Source organism: Rhinopithecus bieti, unplaced genomic scaffold (genome assembly GCF_001698545.2).
Source record: "Rhinopithecus bieti isolate Rb0 unplaced genomic scaffold, ASM169854v2 scaffold_7438, whole genome shotgun sequence".
In the NCBI taxonomy this organism is placed as follows: Eukaryota; Metazoa; Chordata; class Mammalia; order Primates; family Cercopithecidae; genus Rhinopithecus; species Rhinopithecus bieti.
The window spans coordinates 2,475,423-2,499,957 of NW_016805589.1; the positions used below are offsets into that span (position 1 = coordinate 2,475,423).

The window sequence follows — 24,535 nt, forward strand, 5'->3', positions numbered from 1 at the left end:
AGTGCAGTGGCAGAGATCGTCAGCTCACTGCAAGCTCCGTCCTCCGGGTTTTCACGGCCATTCTCCCTGCCTCCGCTCCCGAGTAGGGCTGGGACTACAGCGCCCGCCACCATGCCCGGCTAGTTTTTTATTTTTTTTTTTTTATTAGAGACCGGGGTTTGCCCGTTCTTAGCCCGGATTTGGTCTCGCTCTCTGCCCCCTCGTGATCCGCCGTCTCGGCTCCAAAGTGCTGGGATTACAGGCTTGAGCGCACTGGCGCCTGGCCGGCGACACGAAAAGGAGAGGAGAATGGTCATCAGAAATAGCATAAGTCTTTGTGTGGATTTTTTGAAGATGCAGTTGGCTGGAAAGCAAAGGAAGGAGGCCACAGAAAAGGAATTGCTGATGTAGATTTTATTGACTATTGGGTAATTAGAGTCAAGAGTAAGACATAATGTGTTAACTAAAACTAGGAGTTGAATTAAGGGACCCAATGAGAATAAAATCTGAGCCAAGAATAATGTATAGTCCTATTGAGAAGTTTCCTATTTGAACTATCAGAAAAAAACTCAAGTTTATGGTTAAACGTACGTATACCCTAGCAGGTAAAATTTGTTTGTATCATACATAATGTTAGGGGTTCTAGCCCTTTAGAATTCTGGACCAATACTCCATAGTGAATTCACCACCAAAACACCTACAAAAGTCTTTTATAGTGTTTCTAGATGAATTGATTCTAACAACAAGCTGCTGGGAAGATCAAGAATTGCAAATATGTAGTTAGTTGTGTGTTTCTCAGACACATCTTAAAATGCTATTGCTGATAGGTGAGTCACTGACTGAAAAGGAAATCTCTTATTTTGTGTTAGACTCTTGGATTAGCACTATTTTAGTGTTGACAATGAAACATAGTTGTATCTATTCCTCTAAAAAAGACAGAATAAAAATTTTGGATGAAATCTCTGAACCCTTGCAATAGGGAAATTGCATTGTTATTGTTTCCCTGTGATCTTTGTCTTTGAGAAATGTAATACAGTTTGTCAGTCTCTAGGCTGCTATTTAGAGACAATATGATTATTCTTATTATTGAGCTGATTGGCCTGTCTCCTTTCACTCCAGAATGCTTCCAGGACCACTCATGATGTACCAGTTTCAAAGAAGTTTCATCAAAGCAGCAAGTAAGTCTTTTTTGTCTCAGTTTTAAGGGGAAAGGAATAGATTTTTCTATTTCAAAGAAGAGTCAGTATCCCAAAATAAACATTACCTAACCCTTCATATTCTGCATATTCTGCAAAATTGTTAAAACTGGCGCAGCATAACATACTCATGAAATTCTAAACAGCAGGAATAAAAATGAAATCCAAATAGGGTTTGCTAAGGGCCTTTCTAACCCACAATTGAAATTACAGGGCAGACGAGAGAAACTTCCAGAAGTCTTTTTTTTTTTTTTTTTTTTTTTAGGGGAGGAGGATGTTGGAGGGGGAATAGAGAAAAACAATGTTTGCCTTTCTAGTTTTGATTATTGGAGTTCTAACTTCTTAGGTTTTTTCCAGCCTTTGAGTAGCATTTTGCAGAATGAATCAGACATTGCACATTACCTAAATTGAGCATTGGAAATGTTTCCCTGAATATGACACCGTTTATATAACTTCACAGTCCTCTTTTCCATTATGTCTTCCATTTACAGCTTCTGATCATTCTTCAACTATATCATCCAGGTCCCTGGTGTCATATTACTGGTATTAAAATACATAGGGATTAGGTGCAAGCTACTCTAAGTATACTGGAATCTCTGGCTACATGGGTCAGGCCTCTTGTAAAGGGGCAGAAAGATTCTGTATCAGATTTAAATCCAGCATGAATCTTCACAGTATTATTATGTCGATAACTTGTGCCTCTCCCGGGTTCCTTTCAGCCTTTAAAATATATTTACTTTGGTAGCTACTACTGGCCTAATTTAGTAGTACCTAATGATAGTAGTCCTTATCTACTCATAGTTGTCCCCTTAAAACAGGAAGGAGAAAGCTAGGAGCAAAGATGGTGTTTATGTCATTTCTTTCTAGAGAAATTACAAACCCATAGCGACCATTCTCTACTTAAACCTCACATCAGTTCTATAAATAGGTGTGATGAGTAACATCAATCTGTTTGCCAGAGTAACAAAGCCACTTACCCATGTTCAACCAAGAGAATGTGACAAGCCATGATTTAGGTTACAAGTTGGCAGAAAGACTTGAATATTTTATCTGCCATTACTTTCTTTCTAGCAGGCTGGTTGTTATACGTGACTTGAGGATCCTGGACATTTTCCTTTGATTTCTTTGATGCTGTCTCAAGATGTTATTTTGATATTTGAAACCCTTGCAATGTTATTCATGTAAGATTTGTTTATCACTTTACAAGTGCATAAAGTTCCTTACTTCCTTGAAATGAAGTCTTCCCTTTAGGGAGCCAACTACTCCTGAGTTTGTTCTCAGGAGCAGCTCTGGGTGTGCAGTTGACTGGCTCCGTTTCATCACATCATCGCCTTGGTTTGGATTTTTTGATGACGGTTTTTTTGGGCAACCCTGTTCCAGAAAGCACCATTAAAAGGACTTCCAGATCTAGTCATGCTGGCCATGCAGTATGCACACAAGACAAGATTGTAAATCTTTGAGAAGTCCTTGGTCTGTTAGTGCCCATCCTTTGGTTTCCCTTGATTTTTCATTCTTAAAGTTGTTTAGCTGTGACACTGATAAAATATTATCTCCCTCATTCCTTTGCAGAACTGGAGAACCAGGAGTCTCGGGTCTCTGAAATCCACAGCCTTGTTCATCGGCTCCCAGAAAAAAATCGGCAGATGTTACAGCTGCTCATGAACCACTTGGCAAAGTAGGTTTAAGACCAATTACTAGCCCTTTTCTTACCCCTAAAAGTTCTTATCTTAGCAGTGAAGCTGATCTCAGTTCTGCTTTTGTTTCTCTCTCCCACTATTGTATCAGGTATGCTGGAGGCTTAGGAAAGAAATGTGTGAAATGTTAATTGCAGTGGAGAACAGCAGCAAATGCCAGATGGTCTTCCCCGAGGATGCTGGGGAAGTGCTCATTTCATCCAGGCCATGAAGCCGAGTTTTCAGGGGGATTTTGCCTGTGATGATCAAGGGCAAACTGGAGTGTGGTGTCCATGATACCAGGTCGCCACACAGAATTTTGTGGGATTATAAGTTGCTCATCAAGAACAAACAAAAATATGTTATGGGTTTACAGAATTTGGGTATTCAGTAAGGAGGCCTGGATTCTAGAGCTGACTCTGTTATTAACCTGCTGCTTAACCAGCCCTGAACAAACCAGTGAACTTTCTATTCCTTAGTTTCCCCATTCTGTCTAATGTGGATAATAGACTCCCCTTTTTCTGCAAGGATCATTGATTTTTGAAGTTACATGCATTAAAGCCTTTGAAGAAGTATAAAGAGTAAAGGAATTGTTTTCAGCAAATACTCGCTTGTCCTCTGAGATAATCAAAGCATTCAGTCGGGACCTGATTTTCTGCTAGGAGTATTTACAGTCTTGGAATGGTTTTGAATATTTGTGTATTTACTGTTCCTTGACCTGTTTACAAGTGGCATTTCTGACTTCCCATGCTGCATTCATCACTACTTGTGTGTGTGTTCTAACCTTCCATTGACTTTGATGGTATGTTCTTGATTGCAGGCTGGAGCAAAAGAAAAGAATGAGAGCATAACAGTGAACCTAAATTATTAAACCCTACATTCTACTGAACTGATGTGTTATAAATTTGGCCTTTATAGTCCACACTTTGCTATGCCATTAGGGTATTTCTTGGGGATAAGTTGATATTCTTCTGAGGGAGATTGTAATGGTTAGTTTTCATCTTTCTGTCAAGCACTTGATACTGCCTTTGGGAAAAAGAGTGATACATATCATGAAGATTTCCACCATCTCCTCATTTCCATCAAGAAGCAAACGTATTTTGTGTGTTGTTGGGAAGCAATTTGGCAAAGCCACAGTTGCTCCATTACTGATCAATTTTTTTTTTCTTGGCTTCCCATATCAGAGCTGCTTGTTCAGGAGTACTTAGGAAGCATAGCAGATAACATGCAAGTTTACAGGATAATGCCCTAAAGGTGTCAAAGAATCCTGATGAAGCATGTTTAAAATAATGGGAACTGGGCTTTAAAAAGTAACTCCAGATGCTCTGAGATGACAGTTTAGTACCGGTTCCACACAACCTAGAGTCAGGCGTTTGTTAAGCAGAGAAGCTGGTTTAGATCTTAGTTGCAAAACTTTGCACACTTGAAGGACAAACACCAAGACACAGGAGGTTCCAGGTACACCCTCCATCCTAGTATGTGTGGGGATGCTCATGACTGCTTCATGGCCATTGGGTCTTAAAGAGGCCTTCAGGCCTGCGGAAAGCGGCTGGAGAAGGGTTAGGAAACATCTGAAAGCCATGGGCCTTTTCAAGCTGTGCAGTTGGAAGGAGCTTAACTGAACTGAGAGGGACCAAAAGTGAAGGGTGACCCAGCAGAGCCAGTGTTGCATTTCTCCTACTTTTAAATTTCCTTTAGGATTGTTAGGATTCTTTAAAGAAGAAGAAAAAAAGATTTAAAAAACAAAACCAAACCCTTAAGGTAGATCTTGAACAGTTGAACTTGTTCATCTCCTGGTTGGATGACTCACTTTCTCCTCCTTTTTCCCCTTTCCCCCTTCAATCCCATTATATTCAGTCCATCCTTGTTACTAACCTAAGAGTTGTAAACTGGAATTTGCAAATCACGGTTGTGACCTTGACACTTTTTTGTTTTTTTTGGCCTTCTAACCAATTTAAAGCAATTTTCTTGCTGGAGTTGTTTACTTCATAGCATTTCTTGAGCATTATGTCTTATCTTTGAAACTTGAGAATGATTTTCTGTGGTTTTATGGCATTTCTTGTTCATTTAATTATCAAGAAATCTACCTATAGACAAGCTCTCATGCTGTAATGTGAGTTGGTTAGAGCTAGTATTAGACTACAGCAGACTTAAATTCTTAGCGTGCTGTGTTCTTGGTCTCCCGAGCCTCTATATTTAAAATGTCCCTGTGGAGAAGGATATGAATGAGCAGTGTTGAATCCAGTAAAGAGTATTTATTTAGGTCTGAAAGAATTATTTGGCATCCAGAGGAGTTCTAAGATTCCACTTAAACTTTATATTCTCATTTACAGCACTGTCCTTGTTTTAAAATCAAGCAGTAAGGGAAAGTTCACTTGGGACAAGAAGTTTGTCTAATTCCAGTTTTCTCAGGTTTAGACTTACCCTAGGCTACGCCTGAGCTATTGTTCCTTTGGGCTAGTTACTTAATGGTCAGCTTCCTTCCTAAGTTTTGGTTTCAGGGCTGATTCTGCTGGAAAACTGGTGTTTACTTCTCTCATTACCTACTGTTTGCCTTGTGCATCTCAGAATTCTAGTTCAAAGGCAAGACATTTTGTATTGTATATTTTTTAAAGTACTCTTTTGAAACATTTTCCAAAATTGATTTCCCTTAGCCACAGAGGGAGAATTAAGGCATTTTTTATTAAATCCCAGCTAAAAATTCATTCAGAGGGGAAAAAAAGTCTTGGGTCGGGGAAGGATAAAAACTCCAAACCTCTAAAGCAAATGATTACCAGGGCGCATCCAAATCATAGAGATGTTGGATTTCTTTCAGACCTCAGAGGGAACATAAAAATTATAGGCAACCATGCGCATATTTTTGTAGTTTCAGCTTAAATCTACTATGATAATTAGATGTTTTCTGCTTGGATCTTGGAATCTAGTATACAGTCTGGAGTCATGTGCCTCAAAGGATGGTTAGAATCACCCGGGGTGCTTGTTTACATTGACATTTCTGGGCTCTGTGGGTCTACTCAGTCAGGCTCTCTGCCTGGGAATCTGCATTTCTGATTTATTTCCCAGGTAATTATTATGTGAACAGTGATCTAAGAACCATTGGCCCAGAGAATGGACCATATGCAAGGATTTTCTAGGAGAGAGAAATGATATTGAGAGGAATATGGATTGGGATGTAGGTGAATATTAGATGTAGCAGTGAATTCAAAAGGGAGATTTATTGTCATGATTAAATTAGCTTTTAAAAATCCAGTTTTGACTTTTCAAGTCTTTGCAGTTTGACTTTGCATTGAGTTTTCAACAAATGTTTTGTTTTAAAATCATAGAAAAGGCATAAAATTTTACTTAAGAAAAAAATCATTCCCAGCTAGCTGTGGATCCTTGTGCCAATTTTTCTACCTCTTTGAACCTCAGTTTTCTTTCTCCTCCAATTGTGTAATTCTGTTATTTTTATCAGGTGGAGCAGGACACAAGAAAAGTATCCCACTTTTATAATCGTAGGAGGAAATAAGAGTAATAAAGGCTAATTTCATGGTGATTTCCTAATGTTTACATATTATGACTCCAAGTATGTTGTATATCCCCACACATACCATTCGTAGTGGCTCATGTGGATTTATTACGGTGTATGCAGTGAGGAAGGATTTCAAAGAACCCTTAATACATCAGGAATAGATATTAAAACTACCTTTTCACAGCTGGTTTTCCCAAAATACTTATTGAGAAATAAACCTTAGTCTCTTTCCTTTTTTGGAGCAACTGTTCTTTTGTTGCAGGGGTGTTGGAGAGGCAAAAGACTGTTTTGCTTCCCCAGAGAGATGTGGTATCATTTAGGATGCTTTGGGCTGCAAGAAACAGAAAATCCAATTCAAAATGGCTTAAACAATAAGGAGATCTGTTGTGTCATGACACAGAATCTGTCCTGAGAGTTGGTTAGTTTCTCAGCTCATGAAGGACTCAAGCTATTTCCATGTTCCTGCTCAGTCAGCATCTTGTGTTGGCTAGCTCCTTGCAGAGTCCCAGTGTACTGCACTGTGTCCTTGCATGTTAGTGGCTTGTCCAGAAGCAGAAAAGGCATTATTTCTTCTCTGAGTCTCTTTTTAAGAACTAGGGTGATACTTTTCCCAGACATCCTCCAACACACTTTATGTCACATCTCATTGGTCCAGAGCAGTCACTGGGGACCACCATGATTATCTTCCGTCCAACAGGATTTATCTGAGCCACTTGTGGGAGCATTGGATATCAGAATAAAGGCAGAGTTTTGACAGAATAAAGACAGCCCACGGTGTCTGTGGCACGTAGTCTTGGTAAATCACATTCAACAGAGTATTAAGTCTCTTGCATGGTGTGCTAACACAATCAAGATATATGGGACAAAGAGACCAATTTTGGGAGGAGAGATGAGTACATCTGCAATGTGGGCACATAGGCACTAAATTACAAGATTTTAGGGGGTGGGAGGTAAGAGAGGGTAGTAAAGAGGGCAAAATTGACTTTACTCCGTTGCCTCTTGCTGATTCCCTATTTGTTCTTTTCATTACCCAATTTTCTAATGTTTATTTTGATCATCTGTTGTATGTTGTGACTTTCCAAAATGGACAAAATTCTGTAGATCACTGGGATTATAAAGGAATATTGTGGGGAAAATGCTTGGCATACAAGTGAGACCTTATCAAAATATGTAGACTGTTGGCAGAAGTTACCAAGGATTGAGCACATTGTAGCTTGGGTTTTTTTTTCGTTCCTGTGACTTGAGTCTGAGTACTTCCAGGCATCCCTGCAAATCAAAAAGGATGTATTCATATTTCTTTAATGATCTAGAAACAGTGAATTGGGTTCATGTACAAATGCTTGTGGTTATAAAAAAAAAAAAAAAGTCTTGCCAGGCATTGGCACCAAGGAGGATGAGCCCTAGTGGTTCAATAGCATTCCTTGAAGTTCTTAAGAAGGATTCAAAATAAAAGGAAGTGAACATTAAGACTTAACATAAACACATACTAGATACTCTAATATTTCTTCTTTCTCCATCCCAAGTCTAGAAGATAAGATTTAACTTACCGATGAGCTGTTGAACATGAGAAGAGCTAGTTATTCCTTTGCCATCAAGACTGGTCCAAATAAAATAGCCATAGAATTTTATAAAACACATTTAAAGAACGCAGTATTTTGAGATGATGGCTTTCTAAGATGGAAAGCTCCTGTGAGTTTCTCTGGCTGCCTTTCCTCAGCCATACACCTTGGCTCTGGAACCTTTGTTCTCTCTAATAACCACTGAATACCGCAGTGCTGCCAGTGCAGGATTGCTTGGCCACTGGGCCACTGGTGGTATGGCCTGATACCCCCACGCAGCCACAATGACCCCATTCTCCAGTCCCATCAGGCTTTTTCCTCACTGACTCCCACTAGGAACGCAGAGTTCTAGTGATTCCAACCCTTTTCTGTCCCTTGAATCTGTCTGCTTTTCTGTGTCTCCATCAGTACTCCTGTAGTCCAAGCTGCCATTGTGTCTTTCCCAGTCTGCTTGCGAAGGCCTCCTCCCTGTTGCTCTGGCTGGTGGAGCTCTGGCTCCCCTCCAGTCCGCAGAGTGCATGTTGTGCTTCCAGGGAACTTTGAAAACTGCAAATCTCAGCATGTGATTCCCCTGCTTAAAAAAAACTTCAAAGGCAGCTTCCCCATTGCTCTTAAGATAAAACCCTGGAAATGGCCTCCAAAGCCCTGTCTGGACGAGACATTTCTGGAATTTGCAGTTTCATCTTGTGTCTGTTTCTCATGATCACCATCCTGTCCCTACTGCATGGCACACAGTAGACACTCATGAATATTTGTTGGGCAAACACATGAAGAGTCTCTTGACCGCTTCTCAAATACCCACCTCCCTGCTCCATCTTTTTACCTTTTGCAATTCATTTTCTCCTGTCTGGAGTGGCCCCTCCCCAGCCTCTGCCTGCCAAAGGCTACCTCATTCTTCTAACTTCAGCTCAAATATCACTGCCAACAAGAATCCTTCCTGCCACAAGTGCCCTCTTGCTTTCCTGAGCTTCCACAGCCTTTGCTTGTTCCTCTCTTTTAGCATGTATCACATTCCACCTGGTGGGACAGTTTGCCCAGGTGTATATCTCTCCCTCCTGTGACGTCTTAAGCTCCCAGGGGATGGGCAGTCTGTCTCCCTTGTCTTTGTTTCTTACCTAGGAGTTGCAAATGAAGCCCATGGCCAGAGCAGCCAACACATGTGTTTGGTGGTGGTGGTGTCCTACACAGTACTGTTTTGAAACTTTGAACAGGTTTCCAACATCTTTAAAGGGGGCGATTTTACTTGAAAAATTCATATCTCCCCGCTGATTCGTAGCTCCTGCTAACAGTTGACTGGGGCTGTGTAGAAGCCACACCCTATCCCCCAGGGTGTGCGTTCTCCAGTTTGCCTTAGTTCCTAACAGTCCCTGTGGTCTCTTGCTCCCAGCCTACTTCTTTCAGGTCTCCTACCTGCCTGGCCGTGTTGTAGGCATTTGGGTTTTCAATCCTTGCTTACCTATTGGCTTATGCCAAAAGAGGAGCTCGATATTTGGTGAATCACATAAATCAGCAAGCAGAAATGGGCTAAGGGAGTTACTTCCTTGACTGGCTCTTTTTTTTTTTTTTTTTTTTCTCTCCTGAAAGATTTATTATTTCTGATAGATGGGAGGTCCATGAAAGAAGTGAGTGATACCGCTTCCCAGCCTATTTATGGGTATGGAGCAGGAAGAAGAGTGCATTTTTTTTTAAGGCTAAGAATGGGATTCTCAAAGGACCTTCTCCAGCTATTTTTGGCAGAGTCAAAGGAAAATCTATTTAAAGGGACATTGCACAGAGCTCAACGACATATTTTAAAGCAAACAGGCAACTTAGCACTTTAAATTAATGGAAATGCAGAGGAAGAAATCAGACAGCATTATTTAGCCTCCCCGCCAGACCTTTGCTTACTTTCAACCCAAGAATTTCTCTGTTCTGTGGCTTCATAGCCTTTAGAGATAGGAGAAAGAAAGATATCAGTTCAGTTTAAATTTTTTGCCTTAAAAAATCCAACAAAATTTCTGAATTCAAGGAACTAAATCTTTCCCATCACACGTAACGCCCATTCTGAAAGGGGAAATGCTTGACTTCAAGCTGTTAATGTTCAGCAGTCTTAGAGCTCCTTTGATTTGGGTCTCTTGTTTGTTTTGAGTTGTTCCACTTATGTTTGCATTTATTTTCTCAATAAATTTCCTGTTTTCTGATTCATCTCTTCCTTTTCTGAGTCCACGGAATCCCCTCCCAAATTAAGGGAGGAGTGGGAGGAAGACACTCTGTTTTTCTTTCTTACTTGGTGCCGCCTTTCATTTTGGGAGTATTATAAAAGGGAGAGTGTCAGAAAACATGAACATGACTCAGTTTCTTCCTTGCTAATCCTTAGCAGAGCTTAGATTTCTTATACATTGGCCTTGGGAGCGTATTCTTCATGAAATGCCTCTCTTTTTGGCTGAGTGGTGGTGGATAAATTGATCCGCTCACACTGTTTTGGGTACTGGAGTCCTCTCTTGCTGCATCCTCTTTGAATTGCGTTGTGAGTGTTATCTGCGATACTTATGTTCTTACATTGACTGGTTTCTCACCAGCTCTTTAGAGCAATTGTGGCTCAAATGTGGCAGCTGGCAGACTTCTACGGATATGAAGTTAATCTGTAGGACACAAGAGCACAGTGGTTAAGAGAGAACATTTTGTAGCCAAACTGCCTGATTTTGATCTCATCTCTTATGTAACCTTGCATTTGAATTATTTCTCTATGCCTGAGTTTCCTCATCTGAAAAAGATGATAATAATCGTATCAGAAAGTTTTAACTTAGCACATCAGGTTTTCTTGGCTTCTCCTGTTTGTATTGCAGCCACCACTGAGATGACCACTTCTGTGTGGATTTCGCCACCCTTCCTGCAAGGGCAGCCTGGTAGCCTGGAGCCTCATGCCCACGTTTCTTACCTCCCACCCTAGGGAGGCGTGACACAAAATGACATTCACACACAGATACGCTGGGACAAGGGGAAGTTAAAACACTCTGAGGGGAAAACCTTTGGTCAGTGGGAGAAGGGAGCTGAGTATCCCAGAAGCAATTGTTAAGCAGCCTCTTTGAAGATGGTCTCAAGAGATTGAGCAATTGTGTTAGTGCTTGAACCAGGTGGGGTCTAGCTTCTCTTCTCCGCCTCGTTCCTCCAAGAATCCCCTGGTAAAGTAGTGTCAGGTAAGCCTTTATGTACTCATGCACCACATAACAACGTGTCTATCAACAATGAACCACATATATAGCAGTGGTCCCTTAGGATTATATCATGTTTTTACTCTACCCTTTCTATGTTTAACTATGTTTAGATGCACAGATACTTCGCATTGTGTCATAGTTGCCTACAGTATTCAGTACAAACATGCTGTGCAGGTTTGTAGCTGAGGAGCAATAGGCTATACCGTAGAGCCTAGGTGTGCAGCAGGCTTGACCATCTATCTGGGTTTGTGCAAATGCACTCTGTGATGTTCACATAGCAATGAAATTGCCTAACAACATATTTCTCAGCATATCACCATTGTTGAGCAATGCGTGACTGTACTTCAAGTCTCTTCCTTCTGGAAAATCTAAAGTAATGCAATAATAGTGCCCACCTTTTTAGAGTTGTGCAGATCAATCTACACAAAGTTCTTAGAAGAGTGCCTGGCATGTAGTATCCCTTCCATAAATGTTAATTTCTACAATGTGTTGGAGAAATCAGGGAGCGGGATAAAGAACATGATAGAGCTGGCTTCACGGTATGGGAAATTGGGGCAATTGTTAAAACCAAAATAAGTCGTCCTTGCTGACTAGATGGGGCTTTCTTCATAGTTTTGTTATTGGCAAGCAAAACCCTTAGGGCTGGATCCTGAAAACATAGCACACACAGCTCTTGTCCACTTGGGAGATTTCTGTGTGTGCATGTGTTTGTTTTTGCCTTGCTTGTGGTTTCTTGGCAGTTTGTGTGCATTTGGCCCAACGGGCTGAGCATCTCTCCTTTCCTAGCAAAGGGCCAGCACAGGGCCAGCTGGGAGAAAGAGCTGTTCATATCTGGTTTCAGGTCCTACCTTATTGCAAGTCTCACACTTCCCTGTGAATATCAAGGCTCTTCATGATTCAAATGCTCTGTGGAGTGGTGCACCTGTTTGAAGGAACAAGCTGTGTGGGGCTGATTTCCATGGAGGTTACCTCCCCCTCCCCCTCCCCTGCCCTCTCCCCTCCCACTTCTGCTTCTTAGTGTCGCAAGGCTGATTTCATCTCCGAAGCAGCTGTCTTTGCTAGAGTTTAATAACTGTTAATTTCCTGGAGGGGGATGGCACGTTGTATCATGAAGACTCATCTTTGTCTGCATGGTCTGGAAATTTCCACTCATCTTTGTGATCTTTGAGATGTTTCTCTTTGTAGGAGAGTCTGACTTTCCTTCTGGTTTACTCAGTTTGCCCTCTCAGATGCCATTCCCAGATTAAACATGACCATCCACTGTGAAAACGGCCCTCTTGACCTTCCAGTTTCCCCCTGGGAGCAGTCTTCACATGGATTTCCTTCCCCGAGTTACTGAAATCTGTATTGAAGTATTAATCTATACTCTAAAGAAGGTCATGCCTATATTCAGCTCTTCATTCTCTTGGTAGATATTTTTTCACTTTTGCAGTTTCACTCAAAGAAAGGGCTTGAAGAAAAGTTCAGGGGGTTTGAATTTTGGTATCAGTCTTTTCTGCTTCCACACATGCACAGGAATGTTTTTCTTCCAGCAGTTTAGCATCCTGATTTATTTTGTGTTTCCAATTTGGTATTATAAGTCACTATTCTTGATTCTCTTTAGTAGGCAATAGAGGAACCCAAAATGTTGGGTCTTGTTGGTATATTGCAAGCAGGTCTTGCTATGTACTTGGAGGTGCCTAGAATTGGGTAGAATAGGGTCACTATTTTATTAAAGTCAGATATTCCATGAGAAAATGGGGGCACTCTAGGCCTCAAAAAACAGTTTGTATATTAGTTCTTTGGCTGTAAGCAGCATATGTCAACTGTGACTAATTTAAAAAATAAAAACAGGGCCCAAGAGCAGTGGCGCACGCCTGTAATTCCAGCACTTAGGGAGGCCAAGGCAGGCAGATCACTTGAGGCCAGGAGTTCGAGACCAGCCTGGTCAACATGGTGAAACCCCATCTCTACTAAAAATACAAAAATTACCCGGGTGTGGTGGCACTTACCTGTAGTTCCAGCTACTTGGGAGGCTGAGGTATGAGGATTGCTTGAGCCCAGGGAGGCAGAGGTTGCAGTGAGCCAAGACTGTGCCACTACACTTTAGTCTGGGTGAGAGAGAAAGACCCTGTCTCAAAAAATAAAATCAAAAATAAAAGGAATAAAGTTTATTGAAAGGCTCCTGGGTCAATCATGGAATGAAAAGTAGAACTGAACCATCAGACATTGCAAAGCAACCTCAAGGGCCCTTGTGGTACCTGGCATCCTGCTACGTTTCCCTAGGCCATTTCTTCTTCTCTTCTAGATGATCATCTCAGATGTTGCTTTTCATTCCACAGAGAAAATAGATACAATCAGAAGAGAACTTCTACAAGCCGCCACCACAATATCCACACCTGTACCCATGTTTCCACCATCTCTCCTGTGTGACAGGGGAACCCAATGCTCCTACCTAAAGGCATTCCCTTCCTGGGACACTAGAGCTGATTGATTCCCTGTTGGATCTGTAAGGACTTGGGTGCTTCAGTAGTTTCTCCCTCTATCTTCTATGTCATTAACTTTTCTGTCTCTACTAAATCTTTCCCATCAGCACATAAGCATGTTGTAATTTCTGCAGTCCTTTGAAACGTAAAAAAGGAAAAGCAACAACTACAAATAATCTTTCTCAATCCCATATCCCCTTCTAGGTACTATTCCATTTTTCTGTTTTCTTCCTAGAAGAACTCAAATAGTTGTCTGTGCTTGCTGTTCCCAAATCCTCTCTTCCCACTCATTCTTTCTTGAACCTCAGGCTTTTATGCACACTAGTCCACTGAAATGCCTCATAACAGTATTGCTGATGACTTCATGTTGCTGAATCAATTTCAGTCTTCCCTTTCTTAATTGTTCTGAAGGATTTAACACAGATTCCCACTCTCTCCTCCTTGATAAGCTTTCTTCACTTGGCTTCCAGGACACCATACTCTCCTGATTTTCCCCCTGCCTCCTTGACTTCTCCTTCTCAGTCCTGTTTGCTGTGCCCCAGCACTCTGTCCTTCAGGCCTCAGACCACATCTCCTCTCCTGCCGTCCTCTCTCCTCCCCAGTGAAGTCTTCCTCGATTATTTTAAGATTGCAATCTCCGGCCCTTTCATTCCCTACCTACTAGAATTGCTTAATTTTTTTCCATAACATGTGTCAGTATCTAATATACTATATATTTGATTTGTTTACTCATTGTTGTTTTCTTCTCCCTGAAATGTAAGCTCCGCAAGGTTGGCAACTGCTGTCTGCTCTACATTACTGTATCCTTAGCAACTGGATCAGTGCCTTGCACATAGTAAGAGGTACTCAATAAATATTCGTTGAATAAATGAATGAATGGAAAATATCCGGGTAACTCATGGGTAGCCCTTTTCAGGCACTACCTTTACGATGTCTCAGTTCCAACTATCTTTGTCCTCTTGTGAATCTACTGCAGGTTAACATTTCTAGTAAAGAGAGTTGTAATGGTCTCTCCTGAGTAAGGTCCCCACGTCTGTGGTAAGGCGCTAGTTGGGGACTCACCTGTCTTTCTTGGTAGGACCACATGTAATGGGAGAAAGACATTCAATTGGAAATTTGCCAAGGAAAAATTGGATGCCATCATTCAAAAGATACCAAACAAGTAAAAATGTCAGCTGTTTATAGGAGTTGTGCTTGCTGAAATTCATTTTTTTGCCTTAGAGAATTCCTGTTTTATATTAGAAGTTTCAGGTCTTGGTACAAATTTTAACTCTGTGATGGATCTTGTAAGTGCCTCAATAGCCCTATTATCCATCATTATGTGGAAGATAAGACTATCATCATAATAAATACAAAACAGCAAACAGCATTCAGATATTTTCCTAATACTTGGTTACACAGTTTGGTTCCCCAGAAGCCTGATTCTGTTTTTGCAGGAACTAGGTCTTCCCAAAGGCCTGGCCTCCCTTCACTGCATGTCTTCAGATGTTCCCTGGGCCCAGAATTGTCTCCAGTGGTGTTTGGTGGAGTGCCAGTGATAGCTTCTTGGTTCACCAGTCCTCAGAATCCAGTGCATTTAAACCTCTTTCTTTTAAGTCACCAGGCAAATGGGGGGGTCCCATGTCAAATATGCTGCTCAAGCTAGCTGGTTGGTCAGGTTTTCTTGTTCTCTGTATTAAAAGATGATCTTGCCATTTTGCTACTTTAAGAACTACATTTCCCTTCATAATAGAGCTGCCACTGAAACTGCTTTGCCTGCTACCTAGTTATGAGCTTCCCTTCCAAATGTTGTCTGTCCTACAAGGTCATTCTCCCCAGCCCTAGCCAGATTGTTAATGAAGTGAAGAACACTGGCAAACATGTAGATTATCCCTTCTTTGTTGTGTTATTAATGTATAGTGACTCTTGACATAAATAGGCACATACCTAGGCATAAATTTAACCAAGGAGATTGAAAACTTCTACAAGAGAAACTACAAAACACTGATGACAGAAATGGAAGAGAATACAAACAAATGGAAAGACACCCCATGCTCATGGATCAGAATAATTAACATTATTAAAATGACAGTACTACCTAAGCAATCTACAGATTCATTGCAATCCCTATAAAAATACCAAGGACAAGCCAGGCGAAGTGGCTCATGCCTATAATCCCAGCACTTTGGGAGGCCAAGATGGATGGATTACCTGAGGTCAGGAGTTTGAGACCAGCCTGGATAACATGGTAAAATCCCATTTCTACCAAAAATACAAAAATTAGCCGAGCATGGTGGTGTGCACCTGTAGTCCCAGCTACTCTTGGGAGGCTGAGAGGCAGGAGAATCGCTTAAACTGGGGAGGCGGAGGTTGCAGTGAGCCAAGATTGTGCTACTGCACTCCAGCCTGGGCAACAGAGCCAGACTCTGTCTCAGGGAAAAAAAAAAGAAGACATTCTTCACAGAAATAGAAATAAAAAGTCCTAAAACTTCTATGGGACCGCAGAAGACCGTGAATAGCAAAAGCAGTCCTGAGAAAGAACAAAGCTAGAGGTATCACACTACCCGACCTCAAAATATACCACAAAGCTGTAGTAACCAAAGTAGCATGGTACTGGCATAAAAGCAGGCCCATAGACTAATGGAACAGAATAGAGAACCCATAAATTAATCTACATATCTCCAGCCAGTTTATTTTTGACAAAGGAGCCAAGAATACTTACTGGGGAAAGGATAATCTCTTCAATAAATGGTACTGGGAAAACTGGATAATCCACATGCAGAAGAATGAAGCTAGACCACCACCTCTCACTCTGTACAAAAATCAACTCAAAATGGATCAAAGTCCTCAATGTAGGACCCAAAACAATGAAACTACTAGAAGAAAATATAGGGGAAATGCTTTAGGACATTTTTCTGGGAAAAGATTTTATGAATAACACCTTAAAAGCACAGTCAATAGAAGCAAAAATAAATGTGGGCCAGGTGCAGTGGCTCGTGCCTTTAATCCCAGCACTTTGAGAGGCCGAGGCGGGTGGATTGCCTGAGGTCAGGGGTTTGAGACCAGTCTGGCCAACATGGTGAAACCCTATCACTACTGAAAATACAAAAAAATTAGCCAGGCATGGTGGCATACCTGTAACCCCAGCCACTCAGGAGACTGAGGCAGGGGAATTGCTTGAACCAGGGAGGTGGAGATTGCAGTGCACTGAGATCAGTCCACTGCACTCCAGCCTGGGTGACAGAACAAGACTCCATCTCAACAAACAAACAAACAAACAAATGTGATGTCAGAGTCCCATTGTTAAAAGTCTTTTACACAACAAAGGAAACAATTAAGAGAATGAAAAGAACACCTACAGAATGAGAGAAAATGTTTCCAAACTACTCATCTGATCTATAATATACAAGGAACTCAAACACCTCAACAGGAAAAAAAAAAAAATCCCAATACAAAATGGGCAAGTGATCTAAATAGGCATTTCTCAAAAGAAGACAGATGGCCAGCAAATATATGAAAACATGTTCAATGTCACTAATCATCAGGAAAATGAAAATTAAAACCACAGCAAAGTATCATCTCACTCTAGGATGACTATTATCAGAAAGGCAAAAAAAAAAAAAAAAAAAATGCTGGAGAGAATGCGGAGAAAAGGGAGGTCTTATACACTATTGGTGAGAGTGTTTTCCATAGTACAGCCACTGTGGAAAACAGTATAGAGGTTTCTTTAAAAACTAAAAATATAACAACAACATGATCCAGCAGTCCCACTACTGGAAACTTATCCAAAGGAAAGGAAATCGTTATATTGAAGAGACTGCATACTAATGTTTATTGCACCACTATTCATGATAACCAAAATATGGTATCAACCTATGTGTCCAGCAGCAGATGAATGGATAATATGTGGTACGTATATATATACAATGGGATACTATTCAGCCATAAAAAAGTGAAATCCTGTCATTTGCAGCAACATGGATGGAACTGAAGAACATTATACTAAGTGAAGAAACAAAGTTAAATATTGCATGCTCTCACTCATGTAGAAACTAAAAAAGGTTGATCTCATAGAAGTAAAAAGTAGAAGAGAATACATAGAAGTAAAAAGTGAAAAAAGAAGTTACTAGAGACTGGTAAGAGTAGGGGGAAGGGAGGATAGGGAAGGATTTGTTAAAGGATATAAAATTACAGCTAGATAGGAGAAATATAGTCTAGTGTTTTATACTACTCTAGGATGACTATAAATAGTTTCAAATAGCCAGTAGGAGGATATTGAACATTAACAATGAATGTTTGAGGTGATGGATATGCTGATTACCCTGGTCTGATCACCATACATTATGTGTATCAGAACATCGCTATGTACCCCATGAATATATACAATTATAATTTGTCCATTAAAAAAATAAAATTTAAAGAAGAAATTGTTTTAGTCATGGTTAAATCTGATCTTAGCTGAAACTTAAGGCAAACCTTATACAAATATCTTGATGCTTTTTGCTCCTTCTAATTTAGCTCCTCCTTAGGGGATGAGGAGAATCCAACTGAATTCCTAATAAACTAATCCATAAAGGACCCAGAATAGTGCCTCATTTTTTAAAAAAAGTTTAACAATAAGTTCCAAAGTGAAGCACCTTCAGTAGCAAAAATTGTAAGTTACATGCCAGTTACTATTAAGGAGGCTGTCCTTGTATCCTTGTGTTCTTCGGGATTTGACAGCTTGTTGAAAACTATACTCTCTAGCGATATTGATAAAGTTGGGAGCATCTCTGATTAAGCTGGCTCAGAGAGAGCCAGAGTGAGGTAAAGGAATGGGTCAACCCAGCTGGTATCATTCATTTCATCATGTATTAATATATTAAGTAATTACTATGGAAAAGGCACTGACTTATCTATGAGGCTAATTATTTATTTCCATTAAGGGATGGTAGGGGAGAGCACTGGCCCAGCAGGCAAGAGGTTCTAATCCTGGTTTTAACTCATTTTATGTATGATCTTAGGCTAATGTACCAGGCCTTCAGTTTCTTCATCTACAAAATGAAAGGGATTATTTTTGTATTTAAAAAGTATATACACACACTGCAGTCAAGGAAAACAGTCTAGAAGGGTAGCCATCAGTATCTTAACTTGGGTTTTCTTTTCCTGGCTTCTTTATTTTTGAATTTTTATGAAATAATCGTGTGTGCTATTTATTTATTTATTTATTTTATTTTATTTTTTGAGACGGAGTCTCGCTCTGTCGCCCAGGCTGGAGTGCAGTGGCCAGATCTCAGCTCACTGCAAGCTCCGCCTCCCGGGTTTACGCCATTCTCCTGCCTCAGCCTCCCGAGTAGCTGGGACTACAGGCGCCCACCACCTCGCCCGGCTAGTTTTTTGTAATTTTAGTAGAGACGGGGTTTCACCATGTTAGCCAGGATGGTCTCGATCTCCTGACCTCGTGATCCGCCCGTCTCGGCCTCCCAAAGTGCTGGGATTCGTGTGTGCTATTTAAAAAGTTATAATTATTTTTTAATGAGAGGAGCAGACTCTGTGACGCTGAGCTCCCTTTAACTTCGAAGACATCTATGATTTTATACAGTGGGACTGGGTAGGACAGGACAGTCAATCCTTGGTTATTCGGAGACAGAATCCCTTTTGTCTGCTTTTGCTCCCTGACTTTTGTCTGCTTTTTGCTCATTTGCATTTTTACTGGAGAGTGGGCAGCAGAGAGAAAGAATACATTTTAGCAATGTAGAAATGGTGGTAAAACTTTTTATCTTGAAAAGGTTTTTGTGGCTTTTCTTTTTTCATTTTAACTAGTATTGTAATGACTTTTAAGTACACCAATTTTTTTCTGACTTCCTCAGATATTAGTTAATTAGTGACCTTTCCTGTTATATAGAACTGGTTTAAAATAAAAGAAAAATAACAACAAACTGCATTATTTTGTGTGTGTGTGTGTTTCTGAATTGTTTTTGTCCTATTTACAGGTACTGTAAGGATCCACTGACTTTTCATCCATTATAGAACTTTCTCTTCTCTTTTACTTCTACTTCTTCTGTATCAGTCTGTCTGGCATCCTGGCCTTTTTCCATCAATCTCTCTGCCCAGATCTGCTAGAGAAGGGGTTGGAACACTCCATTGCTGGTTCTTGTATGACCTATAAGCTAAGAATTTTTTTTTAACATTTTAAAATAATTGAGAAAAAAATCAGAAAAAGAGTAATATTTCATGACACATGAACATTATATGGAAGTCAAATCTCAGTGTTCATAAAGTTTTACTGGAACAGAGCCACGCTCATTTATTTATGTATTATCTGTGGCAGCCTTTGAGCTAGGATGGCAGGTTGAGAAGTTGCAAGAGAAACCACATGGCCTGTAAAAGCTAAATATTTACTCTCTGGTCCTTTAGAGAAGGTCTGCCAGAACTCCTATACTTGAGATTCCTTTTCCATTGGGTGTCTCAGACCTAAGACATGTTTGGACTTGCTAACTCATTCAGCAGCTGTTTTATACATGCCTACAGCATGCCAGACACACTGCTAGACACAGGTATCCAAAGATGAACATGACACCTTCTCTGTTAGGAAGGAGAAGCTCACAGCCTAGAGGGTAGCATGGGCCTGTCCACAGGTGAACTACACTCCAGCTCTGTGTGTTGGTGCCAAGGTGTGAGATAGGTGCTGGGGAAACTCAGGAGGAGGACTGTGACTGCCTGGGAGGTGGGAAGAGAAGTGGTTATCATTTGATAATGGATAGCAAAGCCTGCATAGCCTAAAGCTGCGTGTTTTCTGTGCTGGTTACTTTTTAATTATAACTCTAGAATTGTTCCATTAAAGTTAATTGTTACTTAGAACAAGAGTTGTCATAGTTTTAACAAGTGTGCCTTTAACATTTCAATTGCACATTAAAAATATTCCTCTATTATAGGGTCAACATTTTACAGAGCTGTGTAAGTAAATATTGTATATAGTGATTTTAGTTTCTTATCAAAATATAAAATTTTATTTTAAGAGTTGCTGTTGGCAAAGGGGAATAGACTTTTAGGTTAAAATAGCAATTTTCATTTGCTTTTAAGTTTTGAGTTTTAAAAAAATGTTTCTCAGAACATTTAACAAAGGCTTAACTATTATACCATACTAGGGGCATTTAGTTTTTGTATAGAAATGAGATCACTGGGCCTCATTCAAGATTTCCTGAATTATAATGGTGGGGGTAGGCATGGCATGCAGGGATTTCCATTTTTAATAAACTCCCAAGTGATTTCTATCTACACTAAAGTTTGGGAACTACTGCTAAGGATAATATTGATTAAATGTGCATTTTAAAGTTGTTATTAACTTTTAATAGTTATGTTATGCTTTTGTTTTTTGTTTTTGAGGCAAGACCTTGCTCTGTCGCTCAGGCTGGAGTGTAGTGGCACGATCTGAGCTAACTGCAACCTCTGCCTCCCGGGCTCCAGAGATCCTCCCACCTCAGCCTTCCAAGTAGCTGGGACTATAGGAGCACGCCACCATGCCCAGCTAATTTTTGTATTTTTTTGTAGAGATGGGGTTTCACCATGTTGCCCAGGCTAGTTTCAAACTCCTGGGCTCAAACAGTCCACCCACCTCATCCTCCCAAAGTGCTGGGATTATAGGCATGAGCCACTGTGCCTGACATTGTTTTTGTTTTTGTTTGCAGACAAGCTCTCACTCTGTCACCCAGGCTGGAGTACAGTGGTGCAATTACAGGTTGCTGCAGCCTGGACCTCCTGGGCTAAGGTGATCCTCAGCCTCCCGAGTAACTAGGACTACAGATGTGTGCCACCAGACCTGGCTAATTTTTTTCTTTTTTGAAAAGTCAGTCTCATTATGTTGCCCAGGCTGGTCTCGAAGTCCTGGCCTCAAACTGTCCTCCCACCTCAGCCTCTCAAAATGCTGGGATTACAAGAATGAGCCTCCATGCTTGAGCTTTTCTGTCATCTCTATCAGCCCCTGAAGTATACTGCACTTTTTAAATTTCTCTACGACAATGTAAAGGAATCCTGATTGTCCAAAATGTGCACAGTCTCCCTCTTCTCCCTTTTTTTTATTTTGAAAAAGAGCAAAATGCACAAACAATAATTTGGAGCATCCATATTTGTATGTTTTGCTGTAATTTGTCATGTATATGTTTATACATATATGCATATTTATGTAACAGCTAACATTTGTCAGTTTGTTCCTTCTCCCCACATGTTAACATTGGCATCCTCTTTCGGCACGCCTGTTCAGTTCCCTTTGCCCTCCAGTGGAAAGCATTAACGTGAATTTTAGCATATACCCTTTTGAACTATGTTTTGGTACTTTAAAAGGGATTATTTTGTGTGTCCAAATATAGACATCTGGTATTTGTATATGTGTTGTAATTTTCATAAATGGTATCAGGGTATACTCTAATTTTTCAGCTTGGGGTTTTTGCTCAATTTTATTTTTTTGAGGTAAAAATTATTTCATCTCTTTAAATGCTGTGTAAATATGCCACACGTTATTTATCCCTTTTCCCGTATTCCTAAGTGCACTGATAGCTGCTTAGAGTTGTTTCTAAGTTTTTACCATTATAAGCAATGCTGCAGTGAACATCCTTTTGCACATGTGTGAGTTTTAGTAAGATGCATACCTACCTAGGATTGGAATTGCATAGTTTTTCTAGATATTGCCACGTTATTCTCTGTCATGACTGAATTGGCATATATGCCTGATAACACTTTTCATTTTGGATCGATGGCTAGATATGGATACAGAATACTTTGGATGGAACTTAATGTGTCCCAGGCAGTGCTCTAAGTTCTGTGAATGCCTCAGGTATGTGGGCGCCAGTAATTACCATTTATCATGAACTGTAAAAGAGTGGAGCAGGTTAGCTAAGCTACAGGTCTTGGATTGGAGGCTGGTGGAATTGTGTTCCAGGCCAAGAATTGGAACAGCTTGGCTAAAGACATAGAATATCAGGGAAGAAAAAGAACCCCGGAATTGAAGAATTAAATATCTTCATAGGATTACAGATGGGCTGATGTTGAACCACCCAGAGATCTAACATAGAAAACCCCAGCACCAGTTCTTCTCATTGTCCTCACTGGGGCTTTGGCAGGTCCTGCTTATGATAAAACGTAAACGCTCTTAACCCTCTGCCACGAGCCTCCCTAAAAAGGGCTCTACCACCTCAGAAGCCAAGCAGCAGCAGACAGAACTCATAAAAGGCTCACTGTAGATGACTAGGGCTCCTGGCTTAAGCAGGTTGCCTTGGCTATGGGGTGCCACCATATCTGGCTTGCACAGATGACAGGGCACTGCCAGCATCTTTATGGAAAGTCTCTCTTGGGGATGGGTCTGAAGTGTCTGACTGTTGTGAGCAATTTCTAAAAGTAAACTGTGCAATCAAAGAGAAGTCTGTCTTTCTAACCTTGGGTCTACATAGCTGTTTGGACCACCTGGAGGGTTCGAAGGCCAAGAGTGGGGTGGGGCTGTAGCTGTTGGTGCCTAGGCTCTTCTTTTCTGGGATGCAACTCAGCATATCTCCCCTCCCCCAACACTGGTTTCCAGGAATCTCCTTAAGCCCCTGATTGCCTCTCACCTTTGCTGCCAGCCTCTAAAGGCCAGTTCATCTCTGCATGCCCTCTCCTATATTCTACCACCATTGAAATGAACAAACTACTGTATTTTCTCACCTTCTGTGAATGGACAGGAAGAAGGGAGGAAGTAAGGAAGACAGCAGGCTAGTCAACAAGAAAGAAAAACCTTAACAAAGGTTAGGTTCCTGAATTACCCAGACAATCATGTTATGCTAACTCAGTGAAAAATGAAGTTTCACTGCAGGGAAAGTAAGTCACAACACCAAAATGATGTGTTAGCAGGGCTGGGCCTAGGGCGAGGCAGAGGAAATACCTGGGTGCAAAATTGAAGGAGACAATAACCTGCAACCGTCCCGTGAGTAAGTGAGGGCCTCCTTAAGTGTTGTAGCCTGGGTGTGTCTCCTGCCTAACTCTAGTCCTGCCCCTGCTGGATTGCAGTTCCGATTTTGTGTGGTTTTTTTTGGTCAGTATCCAGACCTGAGTGCGTCCCTTTTATTCCCTCAGCTGTGGACACTGATGGACCATGCTAGAGAAGAGATTGATTCCGTCTGTTTTTAGTTTGCCATCTCAGACTACATCTGGAATTTTATAGCAGTCAGTAGGAAAAAAAAGGTCTTCAGATATAGTATTTTGTTTTAGAGAAAACTTTTCAGGAATGTGTCTTGCTGGTAAGCAGAGACAATTGAAAATTGCTTCTCTCCTATTAACATCAATAATTTAAGCCTGTCCTAGAACTTAAATTATAATTGAGGCAAGAGGCAGATATTCACACATATTCATTGAAAGTTGGTCTGTGTACAACTGTGGCAGAATAAGACAGGTGGGTTTGATTGGCCTAAGAGGTAGAAAAATCAACTCTAGAGACTTTCTTAGCATCTGAGCTCTTTGGGTTCTTAAGTATTTTCTTGATGGCTGACTAGTGAAACAGGTGGTTATGGTGGCATCACTAAACATACATGGCATTTTTATTTCAAGAAACCAATCTTCCAGTCATGCACCCGATATCTTGATTGTGCTCTGCAAAGGCAGAGTAATTTCCAGCTGGATCAGTAAAGAATGATATTGGCTGTGGAAAAAGTGCTAGGATTATTACTTTATCTTATCACACGTTTAACTTTTCCTTTGTTTTCACATAACTAGTCTGCAGAAGACCTGTCTCTCCCTCCTTTAACTTGTGCTCTTTTGGGAGTGCTTACAAGCTTTGTCATGTCTGAGTGCAAAGTCAGTTTGGAAACAGTAGAGGATTGGGAGGGGACAAAGGATCTATAGAGTTGGACAACCAAACAAGTTAGGTGGAGGAAGCCTATGAAACATTTTTTCCTCTATCTTCATCTACTGTGAAGTTAGCTCTTTCTCCTTTGGAGACTGCTAGAGCAGAAACCTCCCCATCTTTCTCCTTCTCT

At 40.8% G+C, this 24,535-nt stretch overlaps 1 protein-coding gene across 1 annotated transcript in view; it reads left to right on the plus strand.

The window, feature by feature from the left end:
* Positions 1-24,535, plus strand: part of ARHGAP26 (Rho GTPase activating protein 26) — a 461,308-nt gene that overhangs the window by 290,982 nt on the left and 145,791 nt on the right. Inside the window, 2 exon segments of the mRNA XM_017872973.1 lie at positions 1,099-1,157; positions 2,745-2,850. Of these exon segments, the coding sequence (XP_017728462.1) occupies positions 1,099-1,157; positions 2,745-2,850 (165 nt within the window).